The sequence below is a fragment of the Sporobolomyces koalae genome (genome assembly GCF_050403365.1).
Source record: "Sporobolomyces koalae JCM15063 DNA, S_koalae_JCM15063T_v1_ctg27, whole genome shotgun sequence".
In the NCBI taxonomy this organism is placed as follows: domain Eukaryota; kingdom Fungi; phylum Basidiomycota; class Microbotryomycetes; order Sporidiobolales; family Sporidiobolaceae; genus Sporobolomyces; species Sporobolomyces koalae.
The window spans coordinates 59,513-81,547 of record NW_027481744.1 but is presented as its reverse complement, the minus strand read 5'-3'; the positions used below and the strand labels follow the sequence as shown (position 1 = coordinate 81,547).

Sequence of the window (22,035 nt, the reverse complement as noted above, 5' to 3'; positions counted from 1 at the left end):
TCGAATGCGTCTCGATCCGACTGATCAGGTTCCGCACACCTGAAGCCTACCCTAGTCCTGAGTGAAAAATACGACACAACCCGAGTGGAATATCAGGTTTTCCTTTGGGACGCTCGAAAACGAAAGCTTGCAATGCAACTGTTCATTATTTTTACAAGTGTTCTGCGCCGTGATGACCTCCAAGTGCCCCTCCACCTAGCAGGACAATGAATCGACCGAAACACAATTCTCCTACCACGAGCCCAACCAAGATTGCGACAAAGAACGCTGCCGAATACGACATGACGGCGAGCATCAACAGGTACGCGACGAAAGATTGAAGACCAAACAGGATCGCTCGAGGGAAATCGATTGCGAGTGTGAAGGGTGGACTAAAGGGTCGAGGTTCTCGTACTGCGGTGGATTGAGGGCCAGCAGGGACAGTCGCGAGAATCGCATCGAGCGCTTCCGGTGAACGTTCGTCTTTTTCCTCCTCCAATGTCGAAGAAGGAATCCGAGTCTCAGGAGTGCGAGTCGACCGTCGGTGTTGCTGTCGTAGGGAATCGGCCCATGCGACTTCGGCGCAAGATTTGACAGCAGAAAGGAATCTCGAGAGGATTCCGAGGAAAAACAAGCCGAGGCACGCTCCGAACGTCGCCGCAGCGGTGGTTGGAGTCCACGACGAGAACCACAGGTTTGATGCGCCGACACTAAAATTTGCGCACGCGAGCGTAAGGCAAAGATTGGATCGAGAAATTGAAGGCAGACAGGAACGACCAAGCGTCAGTGCGGTCTACTTGATTCGGTTGTGGTGCAAGACAAGAGACTCACGTCGTAGTAAAGTGGGTCGACATCATCATGGCGCTGCTTGCATTGCTCTGGCCCATATCTGCAAGGCGAGAAGACCGTTCACTGTGTCAGGGTTCACTATCCGTGTTTGTGTTTGATTAAGGCGAGCGGCAAGTGCTACGAACCCATGCCACTCATGTCATGACCAGCATGGCGAGGTAAGAGACTCTTGACTGCCTCCATCCCGTTCGTTCGGCCGTCACAGGTGTCGAAGATCCCGACTTTCGTAGCCCAGAGTCGGAGTATCGATTCGCGGCTGGAGGTCGAGCAAGGCGTCTTAACTGTCGTCCTTGGAGCTCGAGGGACCAGATTTGCGGCTGACCAGGAGCGAAGAGTAGGTTGCTGCGGAACACGGGAGATGAAGAGATTTATTATCTGATCAAATCTCTCGTCTCGCTCTCGGTACGATTGACAGCACAGATCCCAACGACTCTACGGTTTCGACGCCAGGCGCGCCTTACGAGATCGACAGTGCGCTCCCAGGGGACGGAAGCCGCCGCCTCCACATTGACTCGGATCGTCGAGCCAACTCGTCGCGTGCAGCCCAGTGCACCATCAGGGCTGAGCCATGTCGGTATGCTTTGATCCGAGCGGGATCCCAGTACCATGCACAGGCTGGACAGGTCCGTCTTGGTCCCATTTCCTGCGCACCTACCCTCGTCAGTAGTACGGATCTAATCCCATCGCTTCGCCTTCAACAGTCTATGATTCTTACGTGACGGATCCCTGGTACCAAAAGTACCTGACGATCGCATGGACTGGCGTCTTTGCTGTCGCGTTCGTCTTGACCCTGCCGGCTATCGCGATGGCCATCCCTCGGCGGAGACCGCTTGCAGATTGGCTGGGGCTGCTCGGAGTCTACGAAGACGCGACACGGCAAGGCTACGACCCCGCGACGAAACGGACCGAGATGGGTAAACCCCAGCGCCTCACTTTGACAGCGCGGAAACCTTTCATTGCCATCTCGGCGCTCTTACGCGCCTTCACTCGCCTTCCCTTTGTCCGACAATACTCCTCGCTCTCGCTGGGTCATGTCCTCCTCGCACTTCTCATTCCAACCATCGTTCTTGCAACACTTCTTCCCGAATCGCAACTCGCCGAGAACCCGAACCGCTTTGGTTTCCTCGCCCTCGCTTGCATCCCTCCCCTGTTCGTACTCAGCAGCAAGAATGGAGCGATTGGTCTCTTGCTCGGTCGGAGCTGGACCGCTGTCAATTTCCTACATCGGTGGATCGGGAGGGCTGTACTCCTTTTGGTCGTTTGTCATTTTGCCCTGTGGACCGTTCAAGTCAGTCTCTCGTCTCTTTCATTCCGACCAAAAACCATGTTTCATCGACTCATCTCTCTTCTTTGCAGTGGTCTCGTGCGGGAGAACTTTCCGAGTTCCTCTCGAGTTCAAAAGAACGTCGCGGACTAGGCGCGTTCGCGTTCCTCCTCCTCATCACGATCTCTTCGTTGCCTCCCTTCCGCCGCTTCTCATATCCAATCTTCTTCACTCTCCATTACGTCTCGATCATCGGATTCCTCGTGTTCCTCAACATGCACACGATTTACGCTCGAGGATGGGCAACGTGGTCGGTCGTGGCCATCTACGCGATCGACATTGCGGGTCGAGTTGCGAGTGTCAGGGTCAGGTGGGTACAGCTCGAAGCGCTCGAAGACGGGATGACTCGACTCGAGATGAATGGAGTCAGTGGGGGCTGGAGTGGAGGACAGACACTCGACTTGAGGGTGTTCTTTGTGCCTCCAGTCTCACCCGTCGAGGAACGCAAAGCCAGATTCTCGAGATGGATCGTACATGGATACAGATCGCTCCAAGCCGCGATTCGACCATTCGAATCACACCCATTCTCGATTGCAACCGCGCCCCCGACTCGCAACGCTGATCCAACTTTACGAGATCGAGGAATCGAACTGTACATGAGATCGTGCGGACCTGGTACCTGGACCGAAGACCTCTATCGATTCGCAACCGATTCGTCATCGACAAGATCGTACCAACCTCTTGCATCCGACCCTGATCCTTCAGTCGAGACTCGCAGAAGCGTTCATGCTCTAGCACTCTTCTTTGGTCCATACGCGTCAAGCATTCCGACGTATTCTGCGTCTCGAGTCTTTGCGCACACAGAGACTGTATCCCTGTTTGCGGGCGGCAGCGGAATGAGTTACGTGATTGGAATCCTCGACGAGATCATCGGGGCCCGACTGCAACATGATCTTGGAGGTCACATTGAAGTCACGTGGATCGTCAAACACGAATGCAAGTCATTCTAGCCAAACTCGGCTCCAGGGATGGTTCTTGACTAACTTTTTGGCCTTGTCTGTTTTTCCTTGTTGCAGCTCACGCCTCGTGGTTCTTGTCACGACTTGAATCAATCGTTTCTTCGATTCCGGTTTCTCACCCCCTCGAGGTATCGGTTCGAATTCATGTCACTTCGACAACAAACCAGTCTCAACGTTCGACTCGTACAACTCGCTCGCCGAGGATCACGATCTCGTTCGGTCGACCTTCAATCTCTCAAGTGGTCAAGGAACAAATCGCAGCCACGTTGTCTCCTTGTCGTCACTGTTACCCCGTGTGCAAATGTGGGGATTCGAACGATACTCGAACGTGTCAGAACGAGGAGGAAGAATGTGTTGGAAGATGCGACGGGATCGAGAACAACTCGGAACTTGTCATTGAAGAACTTGCACAAGTACCAGACGACACTGAATCTGGTTCTGACCAAGCCGACAACTTCAAGTGGGACAAAGGACGAGCATGTTGTCAGGGGGGACGACAAACGAAAATCGAAAACGACACATGCTGTTCTCAAACTCGGACAGATTCGAAAGGATGCTGCTCGACGTATCCTCCACAAGTCAACGAGGTCCAAGGTCCGGTCACAGTCAGGACTCGAGGCGTTGCTTTCATTGGATGTGGACCGTTGCGAATGACCGTCGGTTCCTTTCTCTCTCTGTCTGTCTTTCCCTTGTCTTGGTCCAGCTGATCTGATAGAGGTTTATTCACAGAATGAATTGAGAACATCGGTAGCTAGAATACCGATTGCCCATCAAGTCAGGGTTGGAGGAATCGACCTCTACGTAGAACAGTTTGCGCTTTGAAAACGCATCGAGCTGCCAAAGCCAGGCTGTTGTGTTGTACCCTTTGTTGACTTGAAAGAATTTTCCTCACATGCAAGTAGGATGGCTTTGTCTCGCAATCAAGAGAAATTTCGGAGCGAACGATACGTTTGACATGTTTACGGATTCGGATCAAAGTTGCATGCTCAAGCGGACAATCGACTAGTCGTCCTGGTTCGAGTTGCCAGCCTCACGCTTCTCCCAATCAAGGTACGAACCTTCGTAGTTTCGTGCACTGTCAAAACGGGAATCAAAAAAAAAGATAAGCTTCGAATCAATCCAAGAAGGTTTTCCTCCCCGACTTTTTCGATACAGTCGAAAAAAAAAGGAATCGATGCTGGACGTACTATTTGTATCCGGCACGTTTGGCGAGGTCGACCGCGGTGTCACCTCGGATTCCGGCACGACAGTAAAAGATCATAGGTTGTTGCTTTGTCGGTTTGTGGAACCCGTGCACTCGAGTGAAATCACCTATATGAGCGCGCATGCGTAAGTTTTCAAGCATCAGGATCAAACGTGTCTCCGTGCAGGGATCAGGAGCAAGATTGCCCGAGGGGGGGATCTCTTACCTTCGTCCATCGCGAGACTCTTCTCGAACGTGCTCATGGGCAAGTTGACCGAAGACGGGATGTTGCCGAGAACGACTTCGGAAGGTTCACGAACGTCTGGACAGTTGCACGCCCCGAACCAAAGCGTTTAGGACCACGAAAGTAACGCAATAAAGAAGAGAGCAACGAACCAATGAGGAGAATGTTCTGATTTTTGTTTGTCGCATACATACGTTTTCGTCAGATCAAGTGTTGAAAGGTCCCCGCGCAGGGGTAATTCCGAGGATGAAGAACTCACGTTGTCGGGAGATTGAGTGATTGGTTTCAACTCGTCATACGTCACGTTTTGGCTCTTCTGCCATTTGGGATCATTCGCAACGGACGAATGTCTCGATTGTACGAGCGAGGACGAGATCGATCGCGCTGCGGTGGGAGCATGCAAGAACAGGGCGGAACGAGGGTGGGGAACACTCTGTAGAATCGAACGACGCGACAAGGCGCACGCGGATCGGCGGAGGACTGGGACGGCTCGTGCAAAGGACATGATGAAGGTCTGTGAGTCTCGATGAAGAAGTGATGGGTGAGAGGAGAGCGGAGAGAGTCATCGCAACTCTGGTCAGCGATGGCGTCGTCTTGTCCAACTCGCTCTCTCGCCCGCAAGCATCAACTGACCCAGCAAATGTACTCTCGGAAGCTGCAGTCTGGTCACGCTATTGTGTAGATAGCTTGCTGTCAGTCTTGGTGCGATCGGCTACCCCCTCCGCCAGCCGTTGCCGATGCTGTATTCAGCTCTCGAGCTGCTGCTCGGACGAAGGCTGGATTGACCACAGGGATCCCTACTGGGTATCACGCTGTCTCGGGTTTCAGCCGCCCTCGACGACCGCCCTCGACGTACAGCCAATGTCGACGTGAGTCCGACTTGTAGCTACCCTGTCGAGATTCAGCCAATCATCCTTGCAAGTACGAGGCTGCGACTAGGCGTCACTCATCCGCTGACGAAGTAAGAAGACGGATGACTTGGTCAACCTCGAGCTGGTTCTCTTGACTACTATTAAGCATCGCATCGATGTTACTTTCGCATTCAGGTCGATGGGTAACAAGGACTTCCCGCTCTTGCTGCGCTGGTGGGGTACCGCCGGTCATTGACGAGGCCAAGCGATGTGACGGTTGAAACAACTCGAAAGCTTCGCTCGGATCTCGTGTCGACTCCAAACAGCTTTCGCTTCGCTTCCCTCTGCGTTCGTCCCGCCGTCGCTGCTCAAACTGGTATCACGAGGCGCTTCTTCTACGCCTTAGAGAACTTCCTCTGTGGATGACAATAATCATTGGCTACGTAGGCCAGGAAACTCTGGAACGGTAGTCAGCTGTCCGATTCATCAGGTTGAATTCCAGTTGCCTGCAATCCAGTTGCGCGTGTCAGAAGTTAAAGGAAGCGCAGCGGGCTTCGGCCTCGAGCACAGGCGGGCCTCGACCGCGAAAGTGATTCGGCTCGAGATTCGAGAAGGCCGCGGTCGTCATTCCGCATTCCGAGGTTTTCGCCGTACCTCCCGCCCGTTCTGCCCCACGCAATCTGTCAGCGCAGCTCTATCAGCGAGCGTATCGACAACAGCAGAGCCTGCGAAACCTGTGCAGCTCACGACGCTGACTCCTTCGCTGCACCGCGGCTTTCTCAGCCCAAGCGATCCCGCCTCTCTCTACTCCTCCTTCTCAAATCTCGAAACCTCTCGCTCTCCCGCTTCCCTGACCAGAGGGAGCAGGGGAAAGGGAGTTTCATGTCTAGCTCGTGCGGCAACTCGACTCACACCTCGCGCACGTCTCACTCGATCGCGCAATCACTCGCTTCCCTACGACACTCGTCCTCGACTGCAAGTGGAGGAGGCAGCTCGAGTCGGCATCGACTCAAACCTGCCGGGTCCATCTCGAGGCAGGAGCATCGACTCGGGGTCACGACTGACTATGTCGACCTGAGTCTGCACTCGGCGGCCGCCAAGGGCAATGTCGGTGAGTGTTGATCCATTCGACCTCTCTTGGCTTCGGACCGCCTCCGGTGCATGGAACTTCGATCGAGTGATGGGCAGCAAGCGCTGGATCGAGCGCGCTGAAGACCGGACGCGTTCCGGAGGATACGCGTCGAGGTGGGCTGTACAGTCTCGGCGATACGGATCGCGAGCGAGGGTGCCTTCGAAGATCGGGAACTTGTCCATGGGCACGGAGCACACGGAACCTGCAGTCAAGACCCTCGGATTCATGTACGAAGCTGACGGAATTGCGCACTTGTGCCGACAGGTCTCGTTCAATATGCACTTGCTCACGGCCAGCCCGTCAACTCGGTCCTCAATGGGGTCCTCCCGCTACACGCCGCAGCGAGCTCTGGTAGCGAGACGGTTGTGCGTATGCTGATCGAGGCGGGAGCAGATGTCAACTCGCCAAGGCTACCGAGACGGTACACCAACGAGCGGAGCAAGACATCGGGCCTCGCAGCTGGAACCCAAGGTATGCAACGAACTTTCCTTGACCAGTGTGCATGTCTGCTCGGGTTCCTAATTCGGGAGGCAAATTGAATCGACAGGTTCGACACCGTTACACTTCGCTGCCGCAAACGGTCATGTCGCGATCATCAAGCTGTTGCTTTCGTATGGTGCCAACCCGACCGCTGCAGAGAAACACGGCTTGACGCCCGAGACGATTGCGTTGGAGCAAGGCTACGTCGAGGCAGCCGACGCGCTCAGGACTTGGCAGCCACTCGTCCCAGAACGCGGTGGCATATCGGATGATGCCGCGTCCATCCGATCGAAAGCGTCCTTGCGTTCCCTCGGCAAGAAACGCTTGCATCCCCAGCGATCGTTCGATGCGATCGCTACCAAAATCTCGCAACACGCTTCTCACCCTCACTTGCCCGGACTGCACTCGTCTCCATCTGTCGCCTCTTTGTCTTCCCTCGGTTCGTCCTCCGTCAGTCCAAACGCCTCGTCTAGTCAGATTTCCCTCGGTGCAGCGACCGGACCTTCGAGCAGCGCACTCTCGGCTCTTGTTGCGCCCCATCGACGATCGTCGCTCTCCCATCCGTCGCTCGGTTTGGTCAAGGATGCGGCTTTGGCCCCTCGACGACCGTCTCTGCCGAGCGTGTGGGAGAAAGCTGCTCATCCTCGCGCGACGATTCGGCAGGCACTCGGCATGTCGAAAATCGCACACAAAGACGCGGACCGGCGAGCGCTTGCCGAAGCGATCGCGAGTCGGAGCAGTCTCGGGAGTGTCATGGGCGAAGAGTACGCACTCGAGGAAGAAGACGAGGATGATCTCGAGGGTCAAGGCGAAGACGAGGCGCGAGAGAAGGAAGAGAGGCGTCGAAGCATGGAGGTGCACCGCCCTCTCCGGATGGACTCGTTCACAAAGATTGAGCAGATTCCACTCTCGGCGCCGTCCACTCAGTCTTCTCTCTCTACCGCCGAACTCGAATCCCTCAACTCGACCACCTCGACTCTTCGTGCAGATCGATCTCCTACGCTCAGTCGAGCGCCTTCAGCTTCCAAGCACGAGCTCTACAGGCCTCGCATGAGCAGTCAGCTCTCTATGGGATCTGATGGAGGCGAGGGGGAAATCAAGCCCTCTCCATCCGAAGCAGACGATTCTCGAGAAAAGACCCCCTCTCGACAGCGCGCCGTCTCGAACCCTCAACCCGAATCACGTTCGCCCTTGTTCCAGCAGCTTCAGAAGAATCTCCTCGAGGAGTCGGCCGCGACGAGTCCGTTTTTGTACTCGTCCTCGAGCGCAACTCCTTCTCCGGCTTCTTCGCGACGACCCTCCACTGGCGCCACTGCGGCACTTGCTGATCACGAATTGAGCTCAGAGGGTAGTCACGAGATGGGCGCTCTCAGCAGACCGACTGCTGCCGACGTTCGAAAAGCGTTCGCGATCGAGTATCACCAGGGTCGCCAACGCGCCGAGTCTCTCGCTTCGAGCACTTCGTCCCTATCTCGTCCGGCTGCGCCACCTGCCTCAGTTGCACCTGTCCCGCTCACGCCCATTTCGGCGGTGCAAGCGCGAGCGGATGCCAACCGTCACCGTTCCGACTCGACGGCGTCGTCGTTGTCGACGAATTCGTTCTTTGGCGCACAGTCCAACTTTTCGTACGCGGGAACGGCCAGTACCGCCCCGACGAGCGTCGCCCCAAGTAGCCCCGGAACTCGTGTCGAACAATTCCCGGGTCCAGGCAAGAACCGAATGCCGAGCACTTTGGCACCCCTGTACGAATCTTTGAAACCGTCAGCGCCTCCAACCGATGTCGCTTTTGGCAGCAGCAATTCGTCAACGATCGACAACTCGACCGAGAAAGAACCTTTGTCTGGGATCACCCGGGCTCAAGCTCGTTCGCGCGTTCAGAAGGCCGAACGAGATCTCTTGTCGTACCAAACTTCGTCTTCCCGGGCTTCGAACGCTTCGTCGGGGAATGTCAGCGGTGCGAGCAAGCCGAGCCTGCGAGACCAGCTCGCACTCTATGGCAAGAGTCTCGCGATCGAGCGAGAAGTAGTCGCAAAGGAGCAGAGGGAAGAGCATGAGCGAGAAAAGAACGGCAGAGTGCACGACGGTAGATACAGGATTGAAACCATCGGCTCGAGTGCCAAAAGTGCGTTACCAGACTTTTCTCGATGTATTGATCGTTTGACTGACCCAATACTGCTCCTAGGTACTACTTCCTCTGTCTCGAGTAAACCGGCACAATCCGGTCAGACAAGTCCTACCGTCACTTCGGTACCAACGTGGCGTGCCGTGCCGACCGGCGATCGGTTGATGCCCCCTCCTTCAATTCATTCTCACTCGCGACAGTCACCTTCACCTGCCGGAAGCCCGCGTCGACACTACACTCGCAGCGATGTGCCCAGCATCCCTGAAAACCTGGCTTCGCCTGTCTCGACCAGTGCCGCCATGAGATCGATGCAGGGCCTGAAGGATCACGATCGCGAAGGTGCCACGAACGGAGCCACCTCAGACAAGATTGCACACCGCAGACCTTCGACTCCAACTTCAGTCACGGGCTCGACCCTCTCGGGGGGTGCGAACGGGGGAGGAGCAGTCCTCGGTACCGGGATCGGTGGAGTACATTTCGTCGAAGTCGCGAAAGACGCTTCGCCCCATCATCACCACCATCACAAACATCATTCGCCCACGACGAAAGCTTCGGACCGGTCTCACTCGGACAAAGGGACAAGTGTCACGAGTGGTACGGTCTTGAGCGTGAGGGACCAGGTCGAGGAGGAACGACGCGAGAAGGAACGGAGAGACGCGAGTATCCCGAAAGCGGCCGTCACGGTCGGAGGCAAGAAGAAGGGACTCAAGGGATGGTTCGCATCCAAGTGAACAGTCTCCCGAGTCGGGAATCCTAAGCATGTCTAATAGGGAAAAGTTGGATCTTGTGTATATACCATTTTTTGTTGTTTTTCTTTGCTTCCAAACTTGATTCACCTTGTTGCGAATTTATTGCTGTTGTTCCACCTTTCAGATTTGGGTGTGGTGCAGAGCTCGGGGCGAGCGAGAGAGTTTGTTGAAATGTATTTCAGTTTTATGTTACTGCGCATTCTGAGATTCGATGATCTTTATCCGTAACTTTCCTCTCTCGCCCCCCGCTCTCACCAGTCCTCCCAGACCGGTGTAGGCTATCGCTTCTCCTCCGACCATTCCGACTCACGCTCGCTCCTTAATCCAACAACCGCTGATCGGTCTCGCGGGACAAGACTTTTGGAATTGCGGAATCGACGAACCCTCGTCGCTTTACCGATTACAGCCTCGATTCCCCCGGAAGTCTGATCACCACTCGTTGGGCCGCGCCACCAAGATATGTCTGGTAAGGCTCACTCCCATGTATCGACTTGCCTTGTACGCGCGGAAGTGCATGCTCGAGGGCGATCTTGGCATGATACCCAATATTCACGAATCGACTATCCGACTACAAAACAATCCCTGAGATCTACTCGCGCATCACCTTGTCGCACTCAGCTCGAGGTGGCAGCTTTTGCTGGACGACACAGAAGAGGCTTGGGACGAGAACTTTGGAGGGACAACCTGGGAAACGTCATTTCGGAAACGAGGGAAACCTTTCGGTCAACATGCCAAACACGCCCTTCGTGAAAAGGATGACAACTATGGGACGATCAAGCGGTGGATCCACTCTTGGTACCAAGCCGAGAACATGTCCCCGACAACGCCAAAACCCCCCGAGGAAAGTCTTGGGTTGTCCCGATCGAGATTGAGGAGATCTCGGGTTATGCTTTAGCGTGGGCAAAGGAACGCAGAGTTGCTGCCTGAAGGCGGTCGTCCGTACCCGTACTGACTATGTATCGTCTCGGAACCTTTGAAAAAACCCACAGCTACCTCGAGTTCAGCTAGCGACACTGGCCCTTACATTCCTCCAGCAACGCAAATCGTCCCCTCTATTGGACTCGACGGTAACCCTGTCGTCACGGGAGGTACCCGACACGACAATGGCGGAGACGAATTCCCTACTGCCGCGGTCGTCATTATCGCCATCGTCGCTGGAGTGATAGCTTTCTTCATCGCGTACAAGTTGTACGTGTGGACGTACGGGTGTTTCCGGCACGAGCGAGACGACGACGATGCTTTGCCCGAGACGCGGGCTCTTGCTGGAGCAGCTGGACCGGCGGGAGGATTCGCGACCCTCGCGAGTCAGGCGAGCTTTGCACCTCCGATCGGGGCAGGGTCAATGGCAGGAAGGAGATCAGAGAGTGGGTTCGCGTCCTATGGACGAACTCGACAGGCAAGTTGGGGTGGAGACAGTTGGAACGCGTTCGAGAAGGGAGATCACTCGCCTTCGTCTCCGTACGCCGGAACGCCAACCGGTCCTGGGTCCGATATCAGTCGGGGAGGTTCGCCCAGTTCGGATGCAGCTCGCTTGTCACCCGGTCCTTTCCAAACTTCCTCGACCCGAGGTTCCCTCGCGCCTTCGTTCCCTCGTCGTTCGTACACGGCTGGATCGGTCCCGTTCCTCGGTCACTCTCGGACAGTATCTTCATTCTCCTCGGGTCAACTCTTGCCTTCAGGCAATCGAATCTCGGGAGCGCCTCACAACCCGCATTCAAGGATCGAGGTGGTCCCGCCAGCACCGCTTGCTCCTCATCCCGGCACAATCGTTCAAACCGACAAGACGACCCTCGACTTTGCTCCTTCTGCCGGGATCGGTCGCTCTGAAAACCCTGCGGATACTGCCGAGGAGTGGCTCAATCTCGCGAACCAGCACCCGCAGCAGTACGAAGGTGGGGTGACTTACTCTGGCACGGGGGCAGTTCGGTCACATGCATTCCCTCCTTCGTCTTCTCAGTCGCTCCCATCCGCTGCGGGTTCCTCGGCGAACCGTATTCGAGGTCGACCTTCACTACCTCATTTGCAACCTGTCGCACTGCACAACACGACGAGCAGTTCAACGTTCAGTTCTCCTCGGGACGTGTCGACTTCGACATCTGGATCCGGTTCGGGAGGTCGACCTTCGGCCAATTCGAGTGACGCTTCACTTCAACAAGGAGGTGCAGCACCTCGACCACCGCCACCTCCTGCACCACTTGCACTGCATTCGGCTTCCAACTCGGTCACGATCTCGGACGAGAGTCAAGGAGAGAGGAGTCCACTCGACAAACTTCAGAGACGGATCGAACGAGAAGCGAGAGGGTTGAGTTTGACCAGCCCAACGACTCAAGTGCAAGACCCATCGCGGAATCGATAGTGCTCCTCTCGACTTCCAACATACACCAAAAGCTAGTGAGTCTCAATTGCAGCGGTTTTACTACCTCTGGGCCGAGACTAATGTGACCGTTTTGAACAATTGCGTCTAGTGCGCCCCAAACTCGGCTTTGGCGAATGATTTCCGAACCATGGGTGCTAGACAGACACTTGCCTCTTTTCTCCTTCGATCCTCTCTGCGTTTGTATATCTACAGTTGTGTCTCATGTTTTCATCATTAGCGAACCATGCCTATCCCTTCCAACCGCATTCTGCTCTCTATCACTCTCTCTCTTCTGCATAGCACCATTTTCCCCCTCTCCCCGGTTCAAAGGTCATGTCACGTTCAGTTCCATTATCATCGATGCCTTTCTTTTTCATTATTCCTGCTCTTTTTCGCCTTTCACCCTCTCATGCTTGTGTTTTTTGATAGTCAAATTGACATGAGGTTTTCCCGCTTTCCAGAAAATTGCGCATTCATTGTTATAAACGCCTTTTGAATCCTCGTTTCTTTCTCTTCTTCGAATCATCCGTGAGCCATGTCTAGATTACAGAAAGGAATAAACAACAAATGAACACCTCTGATTCCCCCAAGCCCTCTTACGCCTGACATTCTTTCCTAATCTTGTCCCGTTCTCGATCCCGATCGGAATCAGGTTCATCGACCGTAGTTGAACGAGGAGGACCTAGTCGTTTCTCGAGTTCGACTTGGACCCCAAACTCGAACCTCATCTCTCGTACAAACGTGTACAAATCGATCGATTGTTCGTTCAGGTCGGTCGTCAACTTGTTCACGAGTTCTCGCGAGAGGTAATTTGTGGGAGAAATGGCCGATACTGTTAAAAATTCACAAACATTCGAGTGTTTAGTCTTTTGGGAGGGTTTCCGAAAGAAGCGAGAGAAATTTCTCCGAACCGGTATAGGAACAAGTTGAAACATCTAGGTCAAACGAGAACGAACGCGAATAACTCGTACGGTCTAGGTTGACAAACTTGAACTGCACTACGTCATCTGTGGGTTACGAAACAAGGACTTTTTCAGCAAATGGATGACGGAACGATGGGAAAGAGAGTAGAGACTGACGACCTTTGCCTCTGATTTTGAGTCCCAATTTTTGTTCGAAAAAGTCGAGTTCAGGTTTGTTTTGTGCGAGTTGTTGGGCAAACGCTTCTCGTTGTCTCGACTTGACTACTCGAGTCCTGAAGTGTGAACAAGAGCGAGTAGAAAAGAGAGGAGAGAGAGAGATTTCGTACGTTGTCGACGATGTTCGAGTTTGTGCATCGCTTCCCGGACTTCCTGTTGGTATCCTTCGAGGCGGACCCTCAGTTTCTGTTGCTGACGGTTGACTTCTCCCTCGTGTTGTTTCGCCTTGTCGAGTTCCTCGCGTTCACGTTGTTGAGTACGAACCATGTCTTTCGCGACATCTCCAAGTTCGCGAATCTTGTGTTCGTACGCGATGCGTTCACTCTCGAGGTGAGTCAGGTGTTCGCGCAGTTGTTTGCGCACGTCCTCGGTTGCGAGGGAGAGCATCTCGATCGCGTTGTCGACCGAATCGAGGTCCTGTTGCAACATGTCGTGAAACTCGACATCTTCGGCGTACGGCGTCGTCGGGTACTTTTTCGTGTTGAGGAGCGGGAGCGAAGGGAGTTCGGGTGCGGCCAACACGGTCACGCGTGAGGGAGTACCAACGGTCGTCGCGCTCGTGGTCAACCGCCTAGAGGACCTTGGGGTTGCGCTCGTGGACGCGTACGCGTTTGACCGGGGAGTTGTCGGCATCGGTGCAAGATGATCGACGTGGGGTGGAATGGAACAAGCAAGCGAATGAAATGTTGAATGATCGCTCATTCCTGTCTCGACCGAGTTCGTCTTTGACGGCCTCTTCCTTGACCTGCTGCTGAGGTCTTGTACTCTACATCGACACCGACTACTACTGGCGATAACGAGCGCGAAAGGGAATGGCCCACCGCGTATTGACTCCCTCTTCGCCCTACACTCAGGCCCCACCCGCACCCGCACACGCACACGACAAGGAGAACAACGCACCGTACACTCACTCCAGGATGCCGTTTGGTTCAACCTCGACGACGACCCCGTTCTCGTCCTCCAACTCGCCGCTGAACCCAGCTGCGGCGTACCCGCTCCCTCCGTCTCCGGTCAAACAACCTGCGACGGGAGGGTACGTCTCGCACTACACCCGTCCAGTCAAGTCACAAGCACACGAACCGACCATGACTCAGCTGCTCGCGTCTCAACCGACTTCGATCGCACACTACGCGTCGCGGCGCAACCCAGACGGCGACACCACCATGAACAACGCGACCGGACTCCTCAGTTGGAGGAAAGGTCAAGGGTTCAAAGAGTGGGAGAAACAGAAACTGAATTCAAACGAAGTCAAACGCAAAGCCGATGTCGCCCAGCTGTGTCCGTTTTCCCTTTCTCTCTTCGCTCTCTCTCTCTCGCCATCGCTAACCCTCTCTAGATTGATTAGTTTTTTACGATCATTACTTTGATCTCTTGACGTACATTCACAACCGCAAACAACGCCTCGAGACGTTCCACGCGTCCCTCACTGAACGGTCTCACGCCGGTACCCTCTCGCGCGACCAAGCCATGACCGAATGGAACTCGCACCTCGGCCGCGAACGAGTTGCCCTCCGCAAACGTCGTACGAAACTCAAGCTCGACCAGTTCCACATTGTCACCCAAGTCGGTCAAGGTGGGTACGGCGAAGTGTACCTCGCCCGTCACAAGGAGACGAACCAGGTCGTCGCGTTGAAGAAAATGAAGAAAAAGACTCTGGCCAAGATGGACGAGATTCGACACGTCTTGACCGAACGAGACATTCTCGCTTCGACCTCTTCTCCCTGGCTCGTACGACTCTTGTACGCGTTCCAAGACCCGTTGCACGTGTACCTCGCGATGGATTTCATCGCGGGAGGCGATTTCCGTACCTTGCTCAACAACTCGGGAGTCCTCAAAGAGGAACACGCCCGGTTCTACATCAGTGAAATGTTTTGCTCGGTCAACGAACTGCACAAACTTGGCTACATTCATCGAGATTTGAAACCCGAGGTCAGTTGGCCTTTTTCAACTCATTCGGGACTGTCAACCCCGTTTTTTAACCACTATCGCAATTGTAGAATTTCTTGATCGATCCTTCAGGACACATCAAACTGACTGATTTCGGACTCGCTGCTGGAGCTTTGAACCCTGGCAAGATTGAACATCTCAAACACAAGGTATCGTCTTCCTGTCAAAATCTTCCTAACAATCTACCTGGAAACCTGACATCTCGAAATTAAAGTTGGACGAAGTTGCAGATTCGCCTCTCGTGTTCAGATCGACGATCGAGATGAAGTCGATCTACAAAACGTTGAGGTTGGCCGAACATCGAACGGCAGACAGTGTCGTTGGAAGTCCAGACTACATGGCGATTGAAACGTTGAGAGGGTTCGAGTACAGTTACTCGGTCGATTACTGGAGTTTGGGTTGTATCCTATTCGAGTCAGTTCTCTCTCTTTCTTTTGAGGGTCTCTCGAGAAAACTCAAACAAGGTTTCTTCTCGTAAAAGATTCTTGGCGGGATTCCCACCGTTTTCAGGTGCTACTCCAGAAGAAACTTGGACAAACCTCAAGAATTGGTCAAGATCTTTACGCAGACCTCACTACGATCGACCTGAAGATCGAATCTTCAACTTGTCCGATCAAGGTTGGTACGCAATCACCTCGTACGTATCTCTTATCTCTCTATGTAAAACTCGTTCTCGAGCTGAAAAATTGTACATCTCTCCCCCCGCATGGTTCAAGTCTCATCACTTCGAGGGACAAGAGGATCAGTACGCTCGATGGGATCAAACACCATCCGTTCTTCCAAGGAGTCGATTGGGACCATCTTCGAGATCGCAAAGCTCCGTTCGTACCTGCGCTCGATTCAGAAATCGATGCTGGATATTTCGACGACGTGAGAGCACTTCTTTCCTTTCTTTAACCCTGGGGAAGAACCCCCCTGAGCTAATGGTAAGGTGGTACTATACGACCAGTTCAATTCGGAAGCGGATATGGCCAAGTATGCCGAAGTTCGAGAGAAACAACGACATGTCGATGCCGTACTGGAGAAAGGCGACAAGTTCAACCGAGGCGTGTGGGTCGGGTTCACGTTCAAAGCCAAGAAGGAAGCCGACAAGGCAATCAGAGACAAACAAGACAAGGAAGAACGGGAACGACAAGAGGAGGAATTGAGGGGGTTGAGAGGAGAACAGGAAGCGATTGATGAAGAAGGCGAGAGTCTTTACGAATTGTTCTGATTTCCTGTAACCCTTTACCCTGCTTCTTTCGAGGCCGAGACCCCTTTTTCCATAACAGACACTTGCTATCCCCCATCTCTGAGTTGTATAAAACTCCTTCGACTAATAGCTACTTGCCCCTTCTGGTTGTTTCGCCCTCTTCGTCTTTCCCCAAGTTCTTGTATATATGTCGCATCTTTTTCTCTCCTATTCTCCCTCTCGTCAGATTGCACGTTTTGCTAGTTCCCCCAAGGTCTGACTCTCTCGTTCCAAGCCTCATTGATTGTAATTTTTTGTCTAACGTACTTGATGCGCAATCTTGCCTACAGTAGCTTCAGAGACTGTGCGACTCAGAATCCAAGAGCTCGTCGGATCAGCTAATCCGTCTACCCATCTCGCAAGCTAGGGATTTTTCACGCCTTCACAAACCCACAATCGACCTGCACGTAGGGTAAATATGACTTTGGCTCGAGGTTCCTCGACTTTCTAATTCTTGTCGGCTCGAAATTTAGTACATAAGTAACAACGTAAAGAAGCTCGAGAAGATAACCACGCAATTTGCTGCTATATTGTGGTCCAAGTGACAGGAAAAAGGAAAATTCATAGGGTTCGATTTCCGCTTTTCGATACTTTGGGATTTCTGGATAATGTATGTCACGAATTATTGATAGCAACATGGATGGTGGAACTACAACAGTCTGGTGGTACAGAAACTCGGGGCATTCATTGTTCTTCCTCGTCATCGTCCTCTTCCTCCTCCTCTTCTTCTTCTTCTCCTTCCTCCTCCTCCTCCTCCTCCTCCTCTTCTTCTTCTTCGTCGTCTTTGTCATCCTTGAGAGGACTAGTAACAGATCATAACCATGTCAGCCACTCGTACTTCCCTCCAATCCAGCTGAGTGAACAAGACTGGGGAAAAGAAGAAGAAGAAAGAATCTCATACTCTCTTCCCCAATTCTTCATCGACCTGACACTCTTTGAATTCTCGTCTTGAACATGACTCTCTTGTGCCGAGTGTCGCTTGATGTACGCAACGACTTTGCGCATGTGACTCAGGTCTTCGTTCGTGTAGTCTTCAGGATCTCCTTTTGGATTCCTCTCAATAATATCTTTCTAAATGAATCAGGAGAGGATTGTCAGATTCCCTTTCTTCCCAGGGAAAGAGAACGATTGCAAAGAAAAAGAGCAAGAAAAAGCGACTTGCGATGGCCCTGCCACTTTTATGTCCAACACTCTCTTCTCCAGAATTGCCCCCTTCGGAATCAATCTTGTCTTGTTTCTCTCGAGACCATCCAGCAGACTGACTCGAAGAACTAGACAACCATTCGTCGAGTTCTTGGGGAGTCATGTTGACGAGTTGTTGAAACTCTTCAATCACTTGTTCGTTCGATTTGACCATGATTGTCGAGAGTTCTTTGCTGTAATAAAGTGGTGTTTTGGGCAAGGAGATGGGGATAGAGAGAGAGAGATGCTGATGATGATGATCTCGAGAGATCATCGGAATCAGTTGTCGACGTCATTCAGAAAGAGATCACGTGCAAGGAAAAACGATTGCTTTTCAAAAACATGTTTTTCCAACACCACTCAGGAACTACTCAACCAATCACGTACGACCCCAAGAGACTGTTTCGATCGTTCGTTCCGCTGACTATAACTTTTCAAGATCAACTTGGTCAACATGACTTCCAATTCGTTTGATCGTTCCTTCGTCATGGTCGCATTCTTCGAGTCGGACTTTATCCGATTGATACACTGTAACGAGTAGAATTCACAGAGAACGGGTAAGTTATAAAACAGGAGACAGGTTTTTAGAAAGAGACTTGCGAGTTTTGCAACAAACGCCGCTCTGACTCCTACTCCTGCCAAAGTTCGTTCTTGAGATTTGATGTCGAGATCAGTCGTCATTTCAATCACTCTCAAGCATTCTTGTAACGCGAGTTCGAACCGGTTCAGGGTGACGACGAGTTCGGCATGGTGCAAGAGGATGAACGGGTTCTGAGGTTGCAACAAGACGGCGTGATTCAAACTTGTCAGAGCTTGATCGAAACTGATTCAACGAGTTCGAAGTGGTCAGTCGCGTGTCAGTAGCAGTGAAGAGAGGGAGAGAGGGGAAATTCACAGAGCAAGCTGAGAGTATTGTTGTGAGAGCAGGATCCATCCTTCGGCGTCGAGATAAGTCGAGTCGAGGTACTCGACGAGCAATCGGATGCCTTCCTGCCTTGAGAGAAGCGGGGTCGACCTCGAGTCCGGGATGGACAAGTGTAGCGCGATCAACCGTTTGCGAATGAGCTGAATACGAGGGGTTCATCAGAAGCGAACGAAACAAAGACTGCTTCGGAGAAGAAACTGACAATGTCGGCATCCGACTGTTTTAATCTTTGCTCGTACAGCAATCGGGCTTGGTCGAGGTGCTGTTGGTGCTCGAGGAGTGAACCTTTCAAGGCAATCACTCGTGGGGATGTCTCTGTGAACTCGGCGGTGAGACGATCGATCAAGACCTGTCAGGTTGGGAGGATGGGTCAGTACGGGTAAGAAGTGGTCGAGGTGGAACCAGGCAAGCATGTACAGAAGCAAGGTCGGGTTGACCGCATTCAATCGCGGCGAACGCGAGCTGCTCTTTGACGATCCAGCCTGCCCAATATCCAGATCAGCTTGCGGGAATTTGGAGGCTATCCCAGAGTGCGTAACGGACCTTGTTCGGAGCGGCGATTGATCTCGCCCGACTCGACGAGGCGCTGTCCAAGTTGCAACACTTCGACTGGCGCTCGGATCCGTTGCACCCGGATTTCAGCTAGACGCTCGAGGATCGCAGTCGTCGAGAGGGTCATTGCGAGTCGAGTTGCTGAGAAGGCGACGCGTTGCAACTCGCTCGTTGATCTTTACCCCGCACGACGCCGCACTCCCGAATCCTCGTCTGCCAGCTCTCCCCAACACACGAAAGGCTCGAGTGAGTCGTCCCTCTGCGACCCTCGGGAGATGAACTACAGAGACTGACGACTGCATCGCAAACAGTGTCGCGCGTCGCATCGCACTCGTCCTCGATCCGCCCGCCGCCATCGACCAGCTCGTACACCTCGCACACGACCACATCGACCTCGGACGCAGCCGCTGCCGTGTTCAGGCATCTCAACTTCGTCGCGAGCGTCCCCATCGAGTTCACCTTTGCACGCGAGGACTTGGACCTCGTCGCAGACAAGTCGATCGAACAGTTCTACCTCGAAGCACCCCGCATCTCGTACCTGCCCTTGATCCTCGCAACGATTCGCTCTCGCTTCCTCGCCCTCGTCCTCGACGAAGCTCACCTCGATGCCCTCAAAGACGACCAAATCTGGTTCCAAGACTCGACGACTCAAACCCCGCTCAAATGGTGAGCCGGTCTCACTGCAAACAATGGCACTGTCGCTCACTCTTGAACCTGGCCTTGCAGGCACTGGCCAATTGGACTCTTGTACGACTGTGTTCATGCCGCGAACCACCACAGTCTCGCATCAACCGAAGAGCCCTTTGCGCATCTCGATGCCACTCGAGAGTCCCAACCCGATTCTGCGCACAGGTCGTCTTCGTCCTCACGTTCCGTCTCGACTTCCTCCGCTGCTTCGAAACCTAACCCCTCTCCTTCGCGGTCAAACACGACTCGGGTCCTCACTCCCTGGAAGGTCACGATCCACCTGTCGCAATCGACCCTCGAACGAGATGAACTCTTGGTCGCAAACGGCTTGAACGAGTGCAAACTTGGGTTCATGGCGAGGTTCAAAGAGAGTGATCATGTCCGGTTCGGCAACAGTCGCAAACGGTTAGTCAACCTGCGCAAGGACGAACAAGATCAGTTGTGGCAAGGCTTGATACACAGTAAAGCATCCCACCTTTTTATCACTTTTGCAGAAAACAGCAAATCGAGTTTTGACTTTTGACAGATGATTTCGATCAGTATTGGTCAATCGCGAACAAACTGATTCCCCTGCCACCACCACCACCAACACCTCTGAATGAAGTGACCGCCTCTGCATCTTCCGACCTCAAGAACCTCGCGATCAGGATTTTCGTGGTCGATTGCTCGAATCGATCCCAACCGACGAATCGGATGTTCACCTCGCCCGTGACTCCGTTTGAATCCACAACAGGTCAGTTATCGCGATCTATCGAGGGGTTTATCCAGACAATGTACTGACCACTTCTATTGGATTAAAAACCTTAGGTCAACCAACAACATTGTATTCGTACCTCTCGACGATCTTGCCCACCTTGTTTCCCTCTCCTCCTCCTCGTACGAGCGGCGATGATACTTTGACAATATCAAACACGAGGGACAACAAGGTACAGGTCATGGTTCAAGGGATCGTTGTTCCGTTTGAAACCGATCTCGGGTGGTTGGCAAGTTGTATGACTGGATTGGATGGATGGGTCAACCTCGTCATTGTAGTACTAGGCTCAGAACCATAGCTGTTGCCTTTTTTGAACCCGAGTTTCGATCAAGAGAGTTTTGAGAGTCCGCGGTACCGAGACGGAGAAGGGTTCGAGCGTCACCCCAAGAACTCTGCGGTGGGGGGGACTCTCTCACTCGCGTGATCTGTTTCTTCTTCTCTTCTGAACAACAGCTCGGAGTCAGGGAAAGCCATGAACGAATCTCGGTTACGAACTCCACGCTCGACCCCCACGCGTGTCAAACGACAACGTTCTCGTTCCCCACGATCGTCATCATCCTCCGATTCGTACGAGCAAGACGACCCACCTCGACATCAAGTTCGGACTCGGTACTCTTTCTCAAAACGACATCATGATGATGACGACGATGATGATCCCTCTTCCTCTTCCTCGGTGAATTATCCTTTGCACCCTCTTTCTCAAGGCTCTCTTCGAAAAGTAAAAACGATCTGACATCCATTCTTCTTCTTTTGATGATCGGAAAAAAGTCCTCAAGCCGAAAGACTCGAAGGATCATCACGTTCCTGTTCCTCCTAGTCCTGATCCTGGCAGTAGCCTACGCAGTGTACTATTTCGGAGGTCCCAAAAAAGTGTACGACGAGGGTCGAGACTTTGTCACGTTCCCAGAAGTGACCACTCCCATCGATCCTCTCGAAAGTGCAAAGAGTGTATTCAATCAAGTGACCCAAGGTGAGTATGGAAGGGTTTCTTCTTCTTCTTCTTCTCTTTACTGATTATTGGTGAATCGTTTCTGATTGGATGAAAACCTTTCTTTAGGGGCAGTTTCAGTTGCGACTCAAGTGGCAGCGGGTGCAACTTCTGTCGCAGGTCAAGTCCAAAGTTAGCGAAATCTCCTCTTTTCTCCCTCTGCTCGACTCCTTTCTCTGCTGACTGGATATGGTTTCTTCTTTTTTGAACCCGATCCCCAGATGTTGGTAACAAAGTTGGAGATGGAGTGAAAGATGTAGGAGGCAAGATTGGGGGAGCTTTCGGGATTCACTGAAGGAGATCTCAAGCCGCCTGCGGATCACGACAGAAGAGATTGAAGACTTTACTCGTTCAGATTTGGTACAGATTTTCATTCGAGCATAACCAAGGACTATTGACAGT

At 53.1% G+C, this 22,035-nt stretch overlaps 9 protein-coding genes across 9 annotated transcripts; 5 read left to right on the top strand and 4 right to left on the bottom strand.

Moving 5' to 3' along the window:
• Window positions 1–151: 151 nt before the first annotated feature.
• Window positions 152–1,011, bottom strand: JCM15063_004866 (copper transporter family protein; the record flags this gene model as incomplete). The annotated part of the gene is made up of 3 exons (XM_076679797.1): window positions 152–689; window positions 811–868; window positions 954–1,011. The coding sequence occupies 3 exons, from the start codon at window positions 1,009–1,011 to the stop codon at window positions 152–154; spliced, it is 654 nt and encodes a 217-aa protein (XP_076533068.1).
• Window positions 1,012–1,396: 385 nt separating this feature from the next.
• JCM15063_004865 (uncharacterized protein) lies at window positions 1,397–3,933 on the top strand (the record flags this gene model as incomplete). The annotated part of the gene is made up of 6 exons (XM_076679796.1): window positions 1,397–1,451; window positions 1,530–2,116; window positions 2,185–3,088; window positions 3,169–3,594; window positions 3,655–3,767; window positions 3,841–3,933. 6 exons carry the CDS (start codon window positions 1,397–1,399, stop codon window positions 3,931–3,933), a joined length of 2,178 nt encoding a protein of 725 aa, XP_076533067.1.
• A 180-nt stretch (window positions 3,934–4,113) lies between these two features.
• On the bottom strand, window positions 4,114–5,043 carry JCM15063_004864 (uncharacterized protein; the record flags this gene model as incomplete). Its single annotated transcript, XM_076679795.1, has 5 exons — window positions 4,114–4,186; window positions 4,299–4,422; window positions 4,521–4,616; window positions 4,691–4,706; window positions 4,798–5,043. 5 exons carry the CDS (start codon window positions 5,041–5,043, stop codon window positions 4,114–4,116), a joined length of 555 nt encoding a protein of 184 aa, XP_076533066.1.
• A 1,228-nt stretch (window positions 5,044–6,271) lies between these two features.
• Window positions 6,272–9,854, top strand: JCM15063_004863 (uncharacterized protein; the record flags this gene model as incomplete). Its single annotated transcript, XM_076679794.1, has 4 exons — window positions 6,272–6,500; window positions 6,786–6,992; window positions 7,069–9,123; window positions 9,184–9,854. 4 exons carry the CDS (start codon window positions 6,272–6,274, stop codon window positions 9,852–9,854), a joined length of 3,162 nt encoding a protein of 1,053 aa, XP_076533065.1.
• Window positions 9,855–10,627: 773 nt separating this feature from the next.
• Window positions 10,628–12,228, top strand: JCM15063_004862 (uncharacterized protein; the record flags this gene model as incomplete). Its single annotated transcript, XM_076679793.1, has 2 exons — window positions 10,628–10,667; window positions 10,862–12,228. The coding sequence occupies 2 exons, from the start codon at window positions 10,628–10,630 to the stop codon at window positions 12,226–12,228; spliced, it is 1,407 nt and encodes a 468-aa protein (XP_076533064.1).
• A 596-nt stretch (window positions 12,229–12,824) lies between these two features.
• On the bottom strand, window positions 12,825–14,000 carry JCM15063_004861 (uncharacterized protein; the record flags this gene model as incomplete). Its single annotated transcript, XM_076679792.1, has 4 exons — window positions 12,825–13,060; window positions 13,140–13,235; window positions 13,308–13,412; window positions 13,478–14,000. The coding sequence occupies 4 exons, from the start codon at window positions 13,998–14,000 to the stop codon at window positions 12,825–12,827; spliced, it is 960 nt and encodes a 319-aa protein (XP_076533063.1).
• Window positions 14,001–14,284: 284 nt separating this feature from the next.
• JCM15063_004860 (uncharacterized protein) lies at window positions 14,285–16,527 on the top strand (the record flags this gene model as incomplete). The annotated part of the gene is made up of 7 exons (XM_076679791.1): window positions 14,285–14,645; window positions 14,713–15,296; window positions 15,365–15,463; window positions 15,529–15,728; window positions 15,796–15,951; window positions 16,031–16,184; window positions 16,264–16,527. 7 exons carry the CDS (start codon window positions 14,285–14,287, stop codon window positions 16,525–16,527), a joined length of 1,818 nt encoding a protein of 605 aa, XP_076533062.1.
• Window positions 16,528–17,229: 702 nt separating this feature from the next.
• On the bottom strand, window positions 17,230–17,902 carry JCM15063_004859 (DUF3140 domain-containing protein; the record flags this gene model as incomplete). Its single annotated transcript, XM_076679790.1, has 3 exons — window positions 17,230–17,347; window positions 17,447–17,616; window positions 17,708–17,902. The coding sequence occupies 3 exons, from the start codon at window positions 17,900–17,902 to the stop codon at window positions 17,230–17,232; spliced, it is 483 nt and encodes a 160-aa protein (XP_076533061.1).
• Window positions 17,903–18,474: 572 nt separating this feature from the next.
• Window positions 18,475–20,943, top strand: ATG5 (Atg5p; the record flags this gene model as incomplete). Its single annotated transcript, XM_076679789.1, has 6 exons — window positions 18,475–18,572; window positions 19,425–19,450; window positions 19,516–19,870; window positions 19,931–20,352; window positions 20,418–20,624; window positions 20,699–20,943. 6 exons carry the CDS (start codon window positions 18,475–18,477, stop codon window positions 20,941–20,943), a joined length of 1,353 nt encoding a protein of 450 aa, XP_076533060.1.
• Between the last annotated feature and the right edge of the window lie 1,092 nt (window positions 20,944–22,035).